The following is a 16196-nucleotide window of genomic DNA, read 5'->3' as shown; positions in this document are numbered from 1 at the left end:
AGAAAGATGAGAGAGAGAGAGAGAGAGGAAGGAAGAAAAGGAAGGAAGAGAAGAGGGAAAGATTGATATAGATAGATGATAAATGATAGAGAGATAGAATTTATTTCATGGGTAGCATTTCCGACCCCGCCCACCAGGTAAAAGCAGAGAGGCTGGGATTTCCTGCTGTCCTGTCCCTTTAAGAGGAAGGGGAGGGGGGGAGAGAAAGTGGGCGGGTGTCTGCAGAGGTGGGGAGGGGAGCAGAGGAGGGCGGAGGCTGGTGACATCACCTCCCAGCCTGAACCCCCAGCTCTCCTTATGGGGAGGGGGCGGAGGACGAAGTTCGCAGGGCAGCCGGACCCCTGATCTCAGCCAGGGATTCCGCTCCGAAGGATGCTCCTTCATCCCTCGTGATCCAGGTGAGACCTCCCGATTGGTACCCAGCCGCCTCCCCTCCAGGCCCTGAAAAGGATACAGGAGTTGAGCATCCTCCATCCCATCTGCATCTCCCCCATCTTATTGGCTTGTTTGTGGGGGGAGAGACAAAGAGAAAATTGGGGGTCCCGTACCTAGATCCCCCCCCTTTCCAAATGGGCCACGATTTTCCTACCCTTCCCTCAATCCCCCCTCCCCAAATTAAAATTGCTTGCCAAGGCCAGGAGTGAGATGCTCTCTTTCCTCCCCCTTAAGTTTCTAGTCCTCTTGATTTTAGGATCCTGAGCAGAGGGAAGCAGAGGGAGGAATGATCGGGTTGGATGGGGCCTTGGAGGTCTTCTAGACCAACCCCCTGCTCGGGCAGGAAACTCGATACCATTTCAGACAAATGACTGTGTAGTCTCTTCTTAAAAGCCTCCAGTGAGGGAGCCACCCACAACTTCTGGTGGCAAGCTGTTCCACTGGTTAAATCATCTGGGATTATAGAATAAAAAGGGACTCGTCGGCTCAGTGGTTAAGACGCTGAGCTTGTCAATCCGAAAGATCGGCAGTTCGAATCCCTAGCGCCACATAACAGAGGGAGCCCCCGTGACTTGTCCCAGCTTCTGCCAACCTAGCAGTTCGAAAGCACGTTAAAAAATGCGAGTAGACAAATAGGAACCCCCAATTTTGGTGGGAAGGGAAAAGCGTTCCATGCGGCTTCGGGAGTTGAGTCCTGCCGGCCACATGACCACGGAGACGTCTTCGGACAGCGCTGGCTCTTCGGCTTTGAAACGGAGAGGAGCACCGCCCCCTAGAGTCGGGAACGGCTAGCACATATGTGCGAGAGGAACTTTTACCTTTTACCTTATAGAATAAAAGAGTTGGAAGGGACCTTGGAGGTCTTCTAGTCCAACCCCCTACTCATGCAGGAGACCTAGATCATTTCAATCAATCAATCAATCAATCAGGATAAAGCTGGAAGGGACCTTGGAGGTCTTCTAGTCCAACCCCTAGTCATGCAGGAGACCTAGATCATTTCAATCAATCAATCAATCAATCAATCAATCAATCAATCAGGATAAAGCTGGAAGGGACCTTGGAGGTCTTCTAGTCCAACCCCCTACTCATGCAGGAGACCTAGATCATTTCAATCAATCACTCAATCAATCAGGATAAAGCTGGAAGGGACCTTGGAGGTCTTCTAGTCCAACCCCCTGCTCAAGCAGAGATCCCAGACCATTTCAATCAATCAGTCAATCTGAATAAAGCTGGAAGGGACCTTGGAGGTCTTCTAGTCCAACCCCCTGCTCAAGGAGGAAACCCTAGACCATTTCAGACAAATGGATGTCCAATCTCTTCTTAAAAGCCTCCAGTGATGGAGAACCCACAACCTCTGGTGGCAAGTTGTTCCACTGGTGAATTGTCCTCACCGTCAGGAAGTTTCTCCTTCATTCCTCTCCTTGATTAGTTTCCATCCATTGCTTCTTGTCCTGCCTTCAGATAAAGTCAGGAAATGTTTCATATGTCACTGCATCCTCCCTCCAGATCGAAGGGGTCATTTCAGTTCAGGCGGTCTCTTCTCTCTTTTGGATCTTCATCGATCGGCTTCCCAAATCCAAATATTTGGCTCTCTCTCTTTAGACTCAGCAGGATCAAAAGCCGGCTCTGTAAAAACAGCCATCTCCGCCCATAGAAATCTAGCATGTCAGGGAGATGATAGGCTTAGCTTTCCGACTGAGAAGAAGCAAAGTGGATTAAAAAAAAGAAAAGAAAAAAGAATGGATAAGCGATGGAAATAATTCATAGATTAACAGGCCAAGAAGTGTAAATGTGTGAACGCAGCAATTTGAAGCGCCAGATAGAAAAATGACATCATACTCGTACATATATATTTTCTTTGCAAGCCAACATTTAGCAAAGTGGCTGAAATATATGGCTAGAGATATTTCTATTTGCTGGCTGGCATTTAATATATATATTTTTTAGCTTTATTAACGACATTTTGAACTGGTCAAACTTTGCTCAGAATATACAAGCCTTTTTCTAGATATAGGAATTAAAGATGATAAATATCTCCGCTTAAGGTTTCAAATATATTCTTCCTATCCGTGACTAAATTCTGTTTCTCTTTTCTTATTTTGAGTTCCCTTTTTAAAACTTGGGATGCTTTATTGATTCCCTACCCACCCTGGCAATCAGCTAAGGTGGATCCTAAACGTTAAATGTTAAATTTAGTCGATCGCTTTTCTCTCTCTTTTTTTTGTACGCTTTTGTTGTTGTTGTTAGGGTTGGATTCACACTTTTGTTTCATTTTGTTTTTCTGTTTTGCATTTTACACTTTGTAATAAAACAATTAATATTAAAAGAGAGAGAGAGAGAGGGAAAGAGAGAGCAAAAGAGAGAGAGAGAAGAGAAAAAGAGAGAGAAAGCAAAAGAGACAGAGAAAGAGAGAGAGACAGAGAGACAGAGAGAAAAAGAGAGGGAGAGGGAGAGGAAAAAAGTCAGAAGGAGACAGAGAGAGAGAAAGAGACAGAGACAAACAGAGAGAGACAGAGACAAGGACAGAGAGACAAAGAGAAGAAAGAAAGAAAGAAAGAAAGAAAGAAAGAAAGAAGAGAGAGAGAGAGAGAGAGAGGGAGAGAAAGAGAGACAAAGAGAGACAGGCGGAGAGAGAGTGGGAGGCAGTCACAGAAAGTTAGAAAAAGAAAGAGACAAGGAGAGAGAGAGGGAGAGAGAGAGAAAAAGTCAGAAAGAGACAGAGAGACAGACAAACAGAGAGAGAGACAGGGACAGAGAGACAAAGAGAAGAAAGAAAGAAAGAAAGAAAGAAAGAGAGAGAGAGAGAGAGAGTGGGAGAGAAAGAGAGAGAAAGTGAAAGGCGGAGGGAGAGTGGGAGGCAGTCAGAGAAAGATAGAAAAAGAAAGAGACAAGGAGAGAGAGAGGGAGAGAGAGAAAAAAAGTCAAAGAGACAGAGAGAGAGAAAGAGACAGAGAGACAAAAAGAAGAAAGAGAGAGAGAGAGAAAGACGGAGAGAAAGAGAGAGAAAGAGAGACAGGCCGAGAGAGAGAGGGAGGCAGTCAGAGAAAGATAGAAAAAGAAAGAGACAAGGAGACAGAGAGAGGGGGAGAGAGGCAAAAAGACTAAAAAAGAAAGAAAAAGAGACAGACAGGCAGAAAGATAAAGAAAGAATAGAATAGAATAGCAGAGTTGGAAGGGACCTTGGAGGTCTTCTAGTCCAACCCCCTGCCTAGGCAGGAAACCCTACACCACTTCAGACAAATGGAAGAAAGAAAGAAAGAAAGAAAGAAGGAAAGAAAGAAAGAAAGAAATGTCAAGGGCAGGAAAATCAGGCAGTTCAAATGAATATAAAGATTGATTGCAATTTAAGCTCCCTACAAGAATCCAAACTATCCTCGTTCAAAGCGAATTAGCGGCAGATAAGAGTCGAAGGAATTCAAGGAGCCCTGGGCTAAGATTGCTTGTGGGAAACGAAGGGATTAGAGACTAATGACGTGTTTGACTCCTCCCTCCCTCATCTCCTACAACTAAACTCACCGTCTCTCTTCCTTCCAGCAAGTCCAACATGACCGCCCCAACCATCCTCGCGAGTCCGTCCAGCGACTTGCTCTTCCCCACCGTCTCTTCGCCGGATCTCTGGAGGACTCAAGTGGTGCATTATTCCGGCTCCGTCCCGCGGCACATCAGCCACCGGGCCAACAACTTCAAAAGGCATCCGAAGCGGAGGAAATCTATCCGGCCTTCCCCGCCGCCTCCCCCCAACACCCCCTGCCCCAAGGACCGGGTCCCCTTCCCAGAGATCCACCCGGAGAGATCTTTCTTGGAACTGCTCTTCAACGGGTGCATCTTGTTCGGGATCGAGTTCAGCTACGCCATGGAGACAGCTTACGTCACGCCGGCCCTGCTTCAGATGGGCCTTCCGGATCAGCTGTACGGCATGGTGTGGTTTATCAGTCCAATTCTGGGTGAGGCAGTTAAAATCGGGGAGCCGGCTGTGAAAAGTCCGAAATGTTGTGCGTTTCCGTTGTTGTTGTGGCCTGCCAGAGGAGCTGGAGGCAGATTCAGACAGTGAGGAGGGTTGGGGAGGAACCTGGGCCAGTCCTGGAGTCTGGGGAGGGCTCTGACATGGGCTCTGTGTCGGAGGCAGAGAGGGGGCCAAGGCCGTCCGACAGTTATCAGCTGCCTTCGGAGTCAGACATCAGTGAGGCAGAAGAACAGCTGGAGCCTGTTCCCAGTGTGTGCAGAGTTGCTAGACGAAGGGAAGAGCTAAAGAACAGGGGTCGACTTGGGAGGAAGGCCTCAGGAGGACGGTGAATGGCCCCTCCCAGAGGGAATAAAAGAGGAGCGAAAGGGGAGTGGAGTTTGCAGGAGACAATTAGTTCAGTTCATTGGTTTGGAGACTCCTGGCCAAGTTCTGCAGATATCAGCCTGGCAGCTTTCCAAGCCAGATGAGGTCTGTGACCGTAAATCCTCCCTCGAAAAACTTTGCTGGATGTGAATGAGCAGATGGGCAGGGGGAGGAGGAAGAGGAGGAGAAAGAGAAGAGGAGGAGGAAGAGGGGGAGGAAGAGGAGGAGAAAGAGAAGAGGAGGAGGAAGAGAGGGAGGAAGAGGAGGAGAAAGAGAAGAGCAGGAGGAAGAGGGGGAGGAAGAGGAGGAGAAAGAGAAGAGCAGGAGGAAGAAAAGAGGAGGAGGAAGAGGGGGAGGAAATGGAGGAGGAAGAGAAGAGGAGGGGGAGAAAAGAGGAGGAGGAAGAGGGGGAGGAAGGGGAGGAAGAGAGGAGGAGGAGGAATAGGGGGAGGAAGAGGAGGAGAAAGAGAAGAGGAGGAGGAAGAGGGGGAGGAAGAGAGGAGGAGGAGGAACAGGGGGAGGAAGAGGAGGAGAAAGAGAAGAGGAGGAGGAAGAGGGGGAGGAAGAGGAGGAGGAGGCCTGTGGAGTCCTTGGTGTTCCCTGAACTTATTTTCATGCAGACGTTTTATTACCCAACTGGGTAACATCATCAGTGCTGGAAGGGTGTGGGAATCTGTTCTCCTTTTATACGTCCTGACAGTGTTGGTGTGAGTGAGCCAGAGCTTAACCGAGGAGCCCTACGGAAGACTTCTAGTAACAGGGACAGCCGAGTCACCTGACTCCAATTTTCTTTCTTTTTCTCCCAGGTTTCTTGCTGCAGCCCTTACTGGGGGCTTGGAGTGACCGGTGCTCTTCCCCAATGGGTCGGAGGAGACCTTTCATCCTCGTTCTGGCGATCGGTAATAATCAGAGGGGGCGGGGTCTCCTTGCGCGGAGAAAGCTAGCCCTAGAAAGAAAAACCCAGTTAAAATACTGACACGCTACCTTTCTGCTTGCGGGGAGATGCGTTTCGCTTATTGCTTCAGCCGGTTTGGAGAAATGCGACGTCTTGGGACACGGTGCCGGGAAGGGGTCGCTTAATCGTGGCCTGATATTGACCCTCATTTGCGGGAGAAAAGGTGTTCCCACATCTTCTGACCGAGGTTTCCCCAGCAGCAGGAAGCCGAGTCCTCGTCCCGATAAACCCCTTTTATTTAATTGACAGGGAATTCCTCTCCAACAAAGTCTTTCCTCTCCCACAGTCTTTCAAGAGAGTTCACACTTAGCGACCTTTATCAGGCTTGGAGAGTGGCCAGGCCGATATCTTTCAGACGCCGCAATACTTGGCAAGAATGCAGGAATGAACTAATGGCCTCCTGCAAACTCCACTCCCCAGTTGCTCCTCTTTGATTCCCTCTGGGAGGGGCCATTCACTGTCCACCTGTGGCCTTACTTACCTGTTCTTTAGCTGTTCCCTTCGTCTGGCAGCTCTGTGCATGCGCACACTGGGAACAGGCTCCAGCTGTTCTTCTGCCTCACTGATGTCTGACTCCGAAGGCAGCTGATAACTGTCATCCCTTCCCCAGACTCCAGGCCCGGCCCCAGGTTCCTCCCCAACCTCCTCGTTGTCCGAATCCGCAGCTGATTTAAGCCTTGGGCAGGTCAAAGGGTCATTTGGGGAGGGGGATTTTAAGGGGTGAACAGGAATGCCGTACCCAATGGAAGCCCTGCTGCTTGGAGTTGTTCAGAATGTAGAGTAACAGAGCTGAAAGGGGCCTTGGAGGTCTTCTAGCCTGACCCCCCCTGCTCAAACAGGAGACGCTAGACCATTCCAATCAATCAATCAAAACAGAGCTGGAAGGGACCTTGGAGGTCTTCTAGTCTAACCCCCCTGCTCAAGCAGGAGATCCTAGGCCATTTCCGATCAATCAGAATAGAGCTGGAAGGGACCTTGGAGGTCTTCTAGTCTGACCTCCCCTGCTCAAGCAGGAGACCCTAGACCATTTCAATCCATCAATCCATCAGAATAGAGCTGGAAGGGACCTCGGAGGTCTTCTAGTCTGACCCCCTGCTCTGAAAGCTTCCCGGTTTTCCCCACCCAGTTAAAAGTTCAAGATCTTGCCCCCACCACCAACAAGTCCATCACATCGTCCAATCATCCACTGCCACACTGGCAGCTTCCACCCACCCAGTTCCGGTCAGGTGCAGAGATTCAAAGACAAAGGATGACCTTGGCTTTCTAGAAAGAATGTTGTTATGGCTACATCTGGTCGAACTCCCATTTTCCCACCATAGAAAATGCATAGCAGAACAGTAGAAAGTGTGGCAGGCCAAAAATCCAAGAGGAAAGATGGCTGCAGGCCTGACATCCCGTTTCTCAGCGCCGTTGTTAACTTTGAGTGGTCAGTAAGTGAACGGTTGTAAGTCGAGGACTACCTGTAACAAGGTTTGGGGGCTTTGCAGAAAAGGCATGCTGGTGGGAATGTGGAAGTTATTGCCCGTTGCTCGCATGATCCTTATACTGTTCTTCTGGTGGATCTTTCTGCCCGCTCTGCAGGGGCGTTTTTGGGGCTCTCCCTGATGCTGAACGGCCGGGATATCGGCACTGCCGTCTCAGACACAGGGAACAACCACAAATGGGGCATCGCGCTGACCATCTGCGGTGTTATCTTGATGGATTTCTGTGCCGATTCAGCCGACAACCCCAGCCATGCCTACATGATTGACGTCTGTCGCCCGTCGGATCAAGACCGGGCGCTCAACATTCACGCTCTTTTAGCTGGTGAGTTTTCCCCAACGACGCCTTTGTGGTTGAGTCATGGTTAGGTGGTCCCCCACAGCCATAAAGCCGAACCGAGCAAAAGGTTGGAGTCCAGCAGCTCGAATAACAACCACCACCACAGCCGTGCTGTGCTTTGATTTAAGGCAAAAGAATCAGACAACCTATTTGCAATTCTTTAAAGTAGCTGCATCTAACTGTTTGCGACTCTTTAAAGTAGCTGTCTCCATTTGGTTTAGTGATCTTCAAGGTAGCTGCATCCATTTGTTTGGAGCGCTGTAAAATAAGTGCACCCAGCAGTTCGTGACTCTTTAAAATGGCTGCATCCAACTGTTTTTGAACGCTTTAAAGGAGCTGCATCCATTGGCTTTGAACGCTTTAAAGTAGCTGCATCCATTGGCTTTGAACGCTTTAAAGTAGCTGCATCCATTGGCTTTGACTCTTTAAAGGAGCTGCATCCATTGGCTTTGAATGCTTTAAAGTAGCTGCATCTATTGGCTTTGAACTCTTTAAAGTAGCTGCATCCATTGGCTTTGAATTCTTTAACATAGCTGCATCCATTGGCTTTGACTCTTTAAAGTAGCTGCATTCATTGGCTTTGAACTCTTTAAAGTATCTGCATCCATTGGCTTTGAACTCTTTAAAGTAGCTGCATCCATTGGCTTTGAACTCTTTAACATAGCTGCATCCATTGGCTTTGAATTCTTTAACATAGCTGCATCCATTGGCTTTGAACCCTTTAAAGTAGCTGCATCCATTGGCTTTGAACTCTTTAAAGTTGCTGCATCCATTGGCTTTGAACGCTTTAAAGTAGCTGCATCCATTTGCTTTGAACTCTTCAACATAGCTGCATCCATGTCCTTTGAACTCTTTAAAGTAGCTGAATCTCTCCTTTGGGAACTCTTCAAAGCAGCCGCCTCTTTTTCCTTTCCTGGAAAATAGGAGTTGCTTCTTCCTAAGGATGCAGAGGGGGACTTTCCAGAAAGAAAACTAACCGGGGCTTTGGTTCCTTCCTCGCAGGACTCGGCGGAGGCTTTGGTTACGTCGTGGGTGGAATCCACTGGAACGGTACCGCCTTCGGGAAGGCCGTGGGGGGGCAGCTGCGCGTCATCTACATCTTCACCTCCATCACCCTGACGCTGGCCACCATCTTGACTTTGCTCAGCATCCCCGAACGCTCCTTGCTGTCTTCCGGCAAGCAGAAGAACATTATGAAGAGCCCAAATCTGACCCTCCCGCCTTCTCCGCCGCTCTTGTTCGAGGAGTGTCCCCCGGACAGCCCCGCGGGGTCCCAAAACCCAGTCCGTATGTACGCCAACTTCACCAGCCCCATGTCTCCGCTCAGCCCCCTGACCCCGAGGTACGGGAGCCTGATCAGCTGGGACAGCTCATTGACGGGGCTCAACGATTTCGCCTCGTCCTTCGGCACTTCGAATATCGACAGCGTCCTCATCGACTGCTTTACCGGCGGGACCGACGGCTACCTGTCCATCCCGGGAAGCTTACCGGGGCAGGGGGTCAGCGTCAGCCTGCCCCGAGCACCGGAAGGGTTACACGGTCCCGAAAACGGCGCATTGGAGAGCAGAGAAAACTGCGGGGAAGGGCTGAGGGTGGGCTCCTTGGACGGGATGAAGCCCCGTTCGTCGGGGATCCTGAAACGGCCGCAGACTTTGGCGATCCCGGATATCACCACCGGGAACCTTCCGGAGAGCACGAGGCGGAGGAACGTCACGTTCAGCCAACAGGTGAGGTGGGAAAAAAGGCAGCCAGGCTCACTTGCTCGAGCCTCCTGTCGTTGCTCCGTGCAAAAAATGCATCGTGGCGGTAAGCGCCGGGAAAAAGGTGAGACTGTGATGGGGAAGACAGGTTTTAAAAAAAGGCTGAAATGGATTTCCCCTAGCATTCCTCTGTAGAACCTCCATGCTTCGAAGCAGTGAACCCTTGAATAGAAGGAAATGCTAAAGAAAGTATTCGTAGGAGATTATCCTTATGTTCTTTGCTCTTTGCTTTCCTACATTAACAGGTAAACAAAATGGTTTCCAGGCCTCTGATTCTGTATAATCAGCCAAAAGAAATGGTGGCTCCGTGTTTTCTTTCCTTCCTTCCTTCCCTTTCTTTCTTTCTTTCTTTCTTTCTTTCTTTCTTTCTCTTTTTCTTTCTTTCCTTTTTCTCTTTCTTTCCTTCTTTCTTTCCCTCCTTTCTTTCCTTCTTTCCTTCTGTCTTCCTTTCTTTTTTCTTTCTTTCTCTTTCCTTCCTTCCTTCCTTCTTTCCTTCCTTCCTTTCTTAGTTTCTCTCTCTTTTATTCCTTCATTTCTTCCTTGCTTCCTTTCTTCCGTTCCCTTCTTTCTTTCTCTTCCTTCCTTCTTTCTTTCTCTTCCTTCCTTCTTACTTTCCTGATTTTCTTTCTTTCTCTTTCTTTTTCTTTCCTTCCTTTCTTTCTTTCTTTCCTTCCTTCTTTCCATTTCTTCTTTCTTTCTTTTCCTTCCTTCCTTCTTTTCCTTCCTTCCTTTCTTTCTTTTCCTTCCTTCCTTCTGTCCTTCCTTTCTTTTTTTCTTTCTCTGTCCTTCCTTCCCTCTTTCCTTCCTTCCTTCCTTTCTCTCCCTTTTATTCCTTCTTTCCTTCCTTTCTTTCTTTCCTTCCTTTCTTTCCCTTCTTTCTTTCACTTCGTTCCTTCTTTCTTTCCTTCTTTCCTTTCTTTCTTTCTCTTTCTTTTTCTTTCCTTCCTTCCTTTCCTCTTTCTTTCTTTCTTTCTTTATTTATTTTCCTTCCTTCTTTCTTTTCCTTCCTTCCTCTCTCCTTCTTTCTTTCTTTCTTTCTTTCTTTCTTTCTTTCTTTCTTTCTTTCTTTCTTTTCTTCAGTAACAGCAGCCATCGCTAAGTTTAGCAAACGTCCCTTATAACTTTAATTAAAAGCTTTTTTTCCCCTCCATTCTTTCTTATCTAGCCTACTAAAACGTTGGCCTCTTAAAGTGGCATATATGGGCAACTCTGTTTGAGATATTCATCTTCAGCTAGTTGCAATAACTATTATATTTGTGACCCAAGCAGATCCAAGCAAGGTTATCCTTTATATGGGGGCATATACGGCATTGTTGCTTGCGAGCTTCCTGTGCGCCTCGTTTGATTAAGTCCCCATTTTGTGACGCAGGTGGCAAATATTTTGCTGAACGGCGTTAAGTACGAGAGCGAATTGAACGGCTTCAACGATGTCCCCGAACAGCCGCTGTCGATAAAGCTGCTATGCTCCACCGTGTGCCACATGCCAAAAGTTCTTCGCAATCTTTGCATCAACCACTTCTTGGGTAAAAAAAAAAAAAAGAGAGAGAGAGAGAGAGAGAGAAAGTCAGAAAGAAACAGACAGAGAGAAAGAGAGACAGAGAGACAAGGAGAAGAAAGAACGAGAGAGAGAGAAAGGGAGAGAAAGAGAGAGAAAGAGAGACAGGCCGAGAGAGAGAGGGAGGCAGTCATAGAAAGATAGAAAAAGAAAGAGACAAGGAGACAGAGAGAGAGGGGGAGAGAGGCAAAAAGACTAAAAAAGAAAGAAAAAAGAGACAGACAGGCAGAAAGATAAAGAAAGAATAGAATATAATAACAGAGTTGGAAGGGACCTTGGAGGTCTTCTAGTCCAACCCCCTCCCTAGGCAGGAAACCCTACACCACTTCAGACAAATGGAAGAGGGAGAGAGAGAGAGAGAGAGAGAGAGGGAGGGAGGGAGGGAGGGAGGGAGGGAGGGAGAGAGAGAGAGAGAGAGAGAGAGAGAGAGAGAGAGAGAGAGAGAGAGAGAGAGAGAGAGAGAGAGAGAGAGAGAGAGAGATATGGGTTTGATTCCTTCATCTGGGAAAAGTTTTGACAACTTCAAGACGTGATTTCAACTTCCAGAAATGAGATCCTGCCTTGCTCTATGGCAGCTTGAAGATGACCGGACTTCAATTCCCAGAATTCCCCAGCCAGCCATGCTGGGGGAATTCTGGGAGTTGAAGTCCTCTAGTTGCTGAGTTTGAGAAACAAAGACTCCTTCGTCCTACGGCTTAAACCCACGACAACCCGGAGAGGTAGGCTAGCCAGTAGGTTAAACTACGCCCCCAATGGGGTTACATGGATGTAAGCTGGCCGCAGGTACCAATCCAAGAATCGTGGCTGGCCAATCCTGGTTTGTTGTGTATCTGGCGGGGAAACGTAGCTTACCACGCTCTGGAAGGGCCTCAATCCTCCAACCCTGTTTGAAAAACCATCTTCTAACCACCTTTTGCTCCATCCTTCTCCTTTCCACCCCTCTGGTGACGTGTCTCTTTTCCGACACACCGTGGCGTTCTCTGTTGTGTCCACTCCCAGGCTGGTTGTCGTTCGAAGGCATGCTCCTCTTCTACACCGACTTCATGGGGGAGGTGGTCTACCAAGGGAACCCCAAGGCCCCCCCGGATTCAGACGAGCGCCAGAGGTACAATGCGGGCGTGACGATGGGGTGCTGGGGAATGTGCGTTTATGCCTTCAGCGCAGCACTGTATTCAGGTAATCGGCGGGAGTTTCGACGTGGGTGTGGTGGGGATGACATGGTGTGTGTGTCAGGGGGTGGGTTTTCAGAGGGGGGGATGTCTTGAGCTCTTCCTTTCTTTTTCTTTCTTTCTTTCTCGCTCTCTTCCTTCTTTCCTTCTTCTTTTCCTCCGTCCGTCCATCCCTCTCTTCCTATCTCCTTCCTTTCTTCCTCCCTTTCTTTGTCCCTCCCCCTCTCCTTTCCTTCACTCTTCCCACATCTTTCCTTCCTCCCTTCCTCACCTTCCTTCCTCCCTCGCTCCCTCCCTTCCTTCCTGTCTTTCCTTCCTCCTTTCCTTCCTTCCTCTCTCCTTCCTTCCTCTTTCTTCTTTTCTGTCCTTCCTTCCTCCTTTCCTCTATGCCACCCTCCGTCCCTCCCTCTTGCCTTCCTTCATTTTCTTCCTCCCTTCCTCTCTCCTTCCTTCCTCTGTCCCTCCCTCTCTCCTTTGTCCCTTCCACTCTCCTTCCTTTCTTCCTCCTTCCCTCCCTCCGTCCCTCTCTTTCTCCTTTCCTTCACCCTTGCTTCCTCTTTCCTTCCTTCCCTCACCTTCCTTCCTCCCTCCCTCGCTCCCTTCCTCCATCACTCTCCTTCCTTCCTGTCCTTCCTTACTCCTTTCCTCTATCACTCCCTTCCTTTCTTCCTCTATCCCTCCCTCTCTCCTTCCTTCCTTTCCTTCCTTCCTCTTTCCTCCCTCCCTTCTTCCTTTCCTCCCTCCCTTCCTCCGACCCTCCCTTTCTCCTTTTCTTCACCCTTGCTTCCTCTTTCCTTCCTTCCTCTCTCGCTCCCTCCCTCCCTCCATCACTCTCCTTCCTTCCTTACTCCTTTCCTCTATCACTCCCTTCCTTTCTTCCTCTATCCCTCCCTCTCCCCTTCCTTCCTTTCCTTCCTCTTTCCTTCCTTCCTTCCTCCCTCCTTCCTTCCTCCTTTCCTCTCTCCCTTCCTCCATCTCTCCTTCCTCCCCTCCCTTCTCTCTCTCCCTCTGCTTCATTCCTTTCTTTTTTTCCTCCTTTCCTTCCTTCCTCTCTCCTCCCTCCCTCCCTCCTTTCATCTTCACCTCCTTTCTCCTGAATGAAACTGAACGTGGCTCATAAACAATGCACAAAAATACGCTTTTTTTTCTATTTATAAAAAAACGGCATAGATGAAAAGACCAGGGCTAGGTTCATTCATTCCAAACAATGTATTTGCAATCCATGCATTTCCAAGTTGCAGCGTCAGCTTAAAGGTATGGCATGAGCTGGGTTGAACCGACTTCCCTTCCTTTGGCAGCTTCCCTTGAAAAACTGGAGGAATATTTCAGCATCCGTACGCTGTATTTCATAGCCTATTTAGTTTTTGGACTGGGCACAGGTCTGGCTACCTTGACCCGGAATATCTACGCAATCCTGTCGCTCTGCGTCACTTACGGCGTGTTGTTTTCTACACTCTGCACGCTGCCTTATTCCTTGCTGTGCGACTACTATCAAAGTAAGCAGGTATGGCAATTGCTCCAATTCCTCAGCCGAAGGGTCTCTGGGCATGTGCCGAGGGCTCTCACCTTGGCAGAGAGGGGTGGGGGGAAAGTCCCTTAGAAAAGGACCGTCTCTCTCTAAGCGTTTAGAAGTGGTTTAGAAATGAGAGACTGTCTTACTCTACGGCAGTTTGAAGACTTCAATTCCCAGAATTCCCTGGGGGAATGGCTGGGGGATTCTGGGAATTGAAGTCCCCTCATCTTTCAATGGGACCACAAGATTGAGAAACGCGGCTGTATCATTACGGTATTTTCTAAGCATCTTTGTCGATAATCTCTTTTTATATTGCCATGCAGTTTTCTGGGGCAGGAAGCTAAACAAGCTTTGCAATTTTTTAAACTTTTAATCTTCTCTCTCTCCCCCCCCCCCCGCTTCTTTCTCTCTGTGTCTCTCTCTGTCTTCTCTCTCTCTCTCTCTCTCTGTCTTTTCTCTCTCTCTCGTTCTTTCTCTCTCTCTCTCTCTGTCTTTTCTCTCTTTCTTTCTCTCTCTCTGTCTTTCTCTCTCTGTCTCTCTCTTTCTCTCTGTCACTTTTTTCTTTCTCTCTCTCTTTTCTTTCTCTCTCTGTCTCTGTCTTTCTCTCTCTCTCTTTATCTCTCTCTCTCTCTTCTTTCTCCCTTTCTCGCTCTTTCTCTCTTTCTCTCTGTCTGTCTCTTTCTGTCTTTTTCTCTCTCGCTCTCTCTTTTTCTCTGTCTCTGTCTTTCTCTGTCTCTCTCTCTCTATCTTTCTCTCTGTCTTTTCTCTCCCTCTCTTTCTTTCTTTCTCTCTCTCTCTGTCTGTCTTTTTCTCTGTCTGTCTGTGTCTCTCTGTCTTTTTCTCTCTCTGTCTCTCTCTTTCTTTCTCTCTGTCTCTCTTTTTTCTTTCTCTCTCTTTTTTCTTTCTCTCTGTCTGTCTCTTTCTGTCTTTTTCTCTCTCGCTCTCTCTCTTTTTCTCTGTCTCTATCTTTCTCTGTCTCTCTCTCTATCTTTCTCTCTGTCTCTCTCTCTCTGTCTTTTCTCTCTCTTTCTTTCTCTCTCTCTCTCTGTCTTTCTCTCTGTGTCTGTCTTTTTCTCTCTCTGTTTGTCTGTGTCTCTCTGTCTTTCTCTCTCTCTCTTTCTCTTTCTTTCTCTCTCTTTTTTCTTTCTCTCTCTCTTTTTTCTTTCTTTCTCTCTCTCTTTCTTTCCCTTTCTTTCTTTCTCTCTGTCTGTCTCTTTCTGTCTTCTCTCTCTCTCTCTCTTTTTTCTCTGTCTCTCTGTCTTTCTCTCTCTCTGTCTGTCTGTCTTTCTCTCTCTGTGTCTCTCTCTTTCTTTTCTCTCTCTCTCTTTCTCGAAACAGTTTGCCGGCACCGACAAAGACGGCACTAAGCGAGGCATGGGTGTGGATATCTCCCTCCTGAGCTGTCAATATTTCCTGGCCCAGATCCTGGTCTCCATCGTCATGGGCCCTCTAACAGCAGCCGTGGGCAGTGCCAATGGGGTCATGTATTTTTCCAGCGTGGTCTCTTTCGTGGGCTGCTTGTATTCCTCGCTCTGCGTCGTTTACGAAATCCCTCCAGGGGAGGACCTGGCTGAGGAGCAGCAGCCTCTGATGCTGACCGTATGAAAGAATGCAAAAAAAATAAAAATAAATAGCATTTCCGGCCCCAATGTGCCATGCTCTCTCTCTCTCTCTCTGTCTTTTTTTGATGGGGGGAAGGATAATGCTAGATGCATATCTAATAAAAAATAAAATATCCAAGCTGGCTGATTTGGTTTTGGTTTTTTTGGGGGGGGGGGTAGAATATCAAAATGTCAAAGGGGGCAGGGGGGAGTCTAAGAGGCCATCTAGTCTAACCCGCTGCTCTGGATCTCAAGGAGGGGCTTCTCCCTTTTTATTGACTCAGAAATAGGAGGGCAAAATTCCCGATTCATATTATGGAATATGCTGCCTGGGGGATTCTGGGAATTGAAGCCTTAAAGCACGCAGGCTGGGGGAATCTGGAAACTGCAGAAGGCTGGGAGATTCTGGGAATTGGAAGTCTTAAAGCATGAAGGCTGGGGGATTCTGGGAACTGAAGACGGGTAGGGGATTCTGGGAATTGAAGTTTTAAAGCATGCAGGCTAGGGAATTCTGGGAATTGAAGCCTTAAAGCATGCAGGCTGGGGAATTCTGAGAATCGAAGCCTTAAAGGATGCAGGCTGGGGGATTCTGGGAATCAAAGCCTTAAAGCATGCAGGCTAGGGGATTCTGGGAATTGAAGTCTTAAAGCATGCAGGCTGGGGGATTCTGGGAATTGTACTCCACATAGGCTGGCTGGGGAATTTGGCTGTTGACGTCCACACATCACAAAAGTTGAGGAAGTAGAGAAAAACTAATTTAGAGGGGGGAAAATAATTATGCACCATCTATTTGTCCACAAGGAGAACCATTAAAACTGTAAGCATTTAAAAAAAAAGTGCCAAAAATAATATAATATAATATAATATAATGTAATGTAATGTAATGTAATGTAATGTAATGTAATGTAATATAATATAATATAATATAGTAATGTAATGTAATGTAATGTAATGTAATAAATATAATATAATATAATATAATATAATATAATATAATATTATAATATAATATAATATAATATAATATAATATAATATAATATAATATAATATAATATAAT

At 47.5% G+C, this 16196-nt stretch overlaps 1 protein-coding gene across 2 annotated transcripts; it reads left to right on the top strand.

Moving 5' to 3' along the window:
- Window positions 1-243: 243 nt before the first annotated feature.
- On the top strand, window positions 244-15162 carry SLC45A1 (solute carrier family 45 member 1). 2 transcript variants are annotated; one of them, XM_087702651.1, is made up of 9 exons: window positions 244-398; window positions 3970-4379; window positions 5569-5661; window positions 7299-7523; window positions 8541-9265; window positions 10668-10821; window positions 11853-12029; window positions 13321-13526; window positions 14874-15162. In XM_087702651.1, exons 2-9 carry the CDS (start codon window positions 3980-3982, stop codon window positions 15138-15140), a joined length of 2247 nt encoding a protein of 748 aa, XP_087558777.1. In that variant the 5' UTR covers window positions 244-398; window positions 3970-3979; the 3' UTR covers window positions 15141-15162. The 2 variants fall into 2 exon arrangements, with proteins under 2 accessions (XP_087558777.1, XP_087558778.1); XM_087702652.1 differs by having other exon boundaries at window positions 13321-13518; window positions 14874-15047.
- Window positions 15163-16196: the final 1034 nt, after the last annotated feature.

The sequence above is a fragment of the Thamnophis sirtalis genome, unplaced genomic scaffold, assembly GCF_051295495.1.
Source record: "Thamnophis sirtalis isolate CommonGarterSnake01/CBP01778 unplaced genomic scaffold, rThaSir2_p1.2 scaffold_15, whole genome shotgun sequence".
NCBI lineage: Eukaryota > Metazoa > Chordata > Lepidosauria > Squamata > Natricidae > Thamnophis > Thamnophis sirtalis.
Note: the sequence above shows the minus strand (reverse complement) of the source record. Positions and strands in the feature narration are given on the sequence as shown.

Bases quoted from the DNA above. Each gene is read 5' to 3' on its own strand.
- SLC45A1 (XM_087702651.1), top strand. From the start codon at position 3,980: ATGACCGCCCCAACCATCCTCGCGAGTCCGTCCAGCGACTTGCTCTTC. The intron at 4,380-5,568 runs GTGAGGCAGTTA...TTTTTCTCCCAG, and splicing joins GTTTATCAGTCCAATTCTGG to GTTTCTTGCTGCAGCCCTTA. The intron at 7,524-8,540 runs GTGAGTTTTCCC...CCTTCCTCGCAG, and splicing joins CATTCACGCTCTTTTAGCTG to GACTCGGCGGAGGCTTTGGT.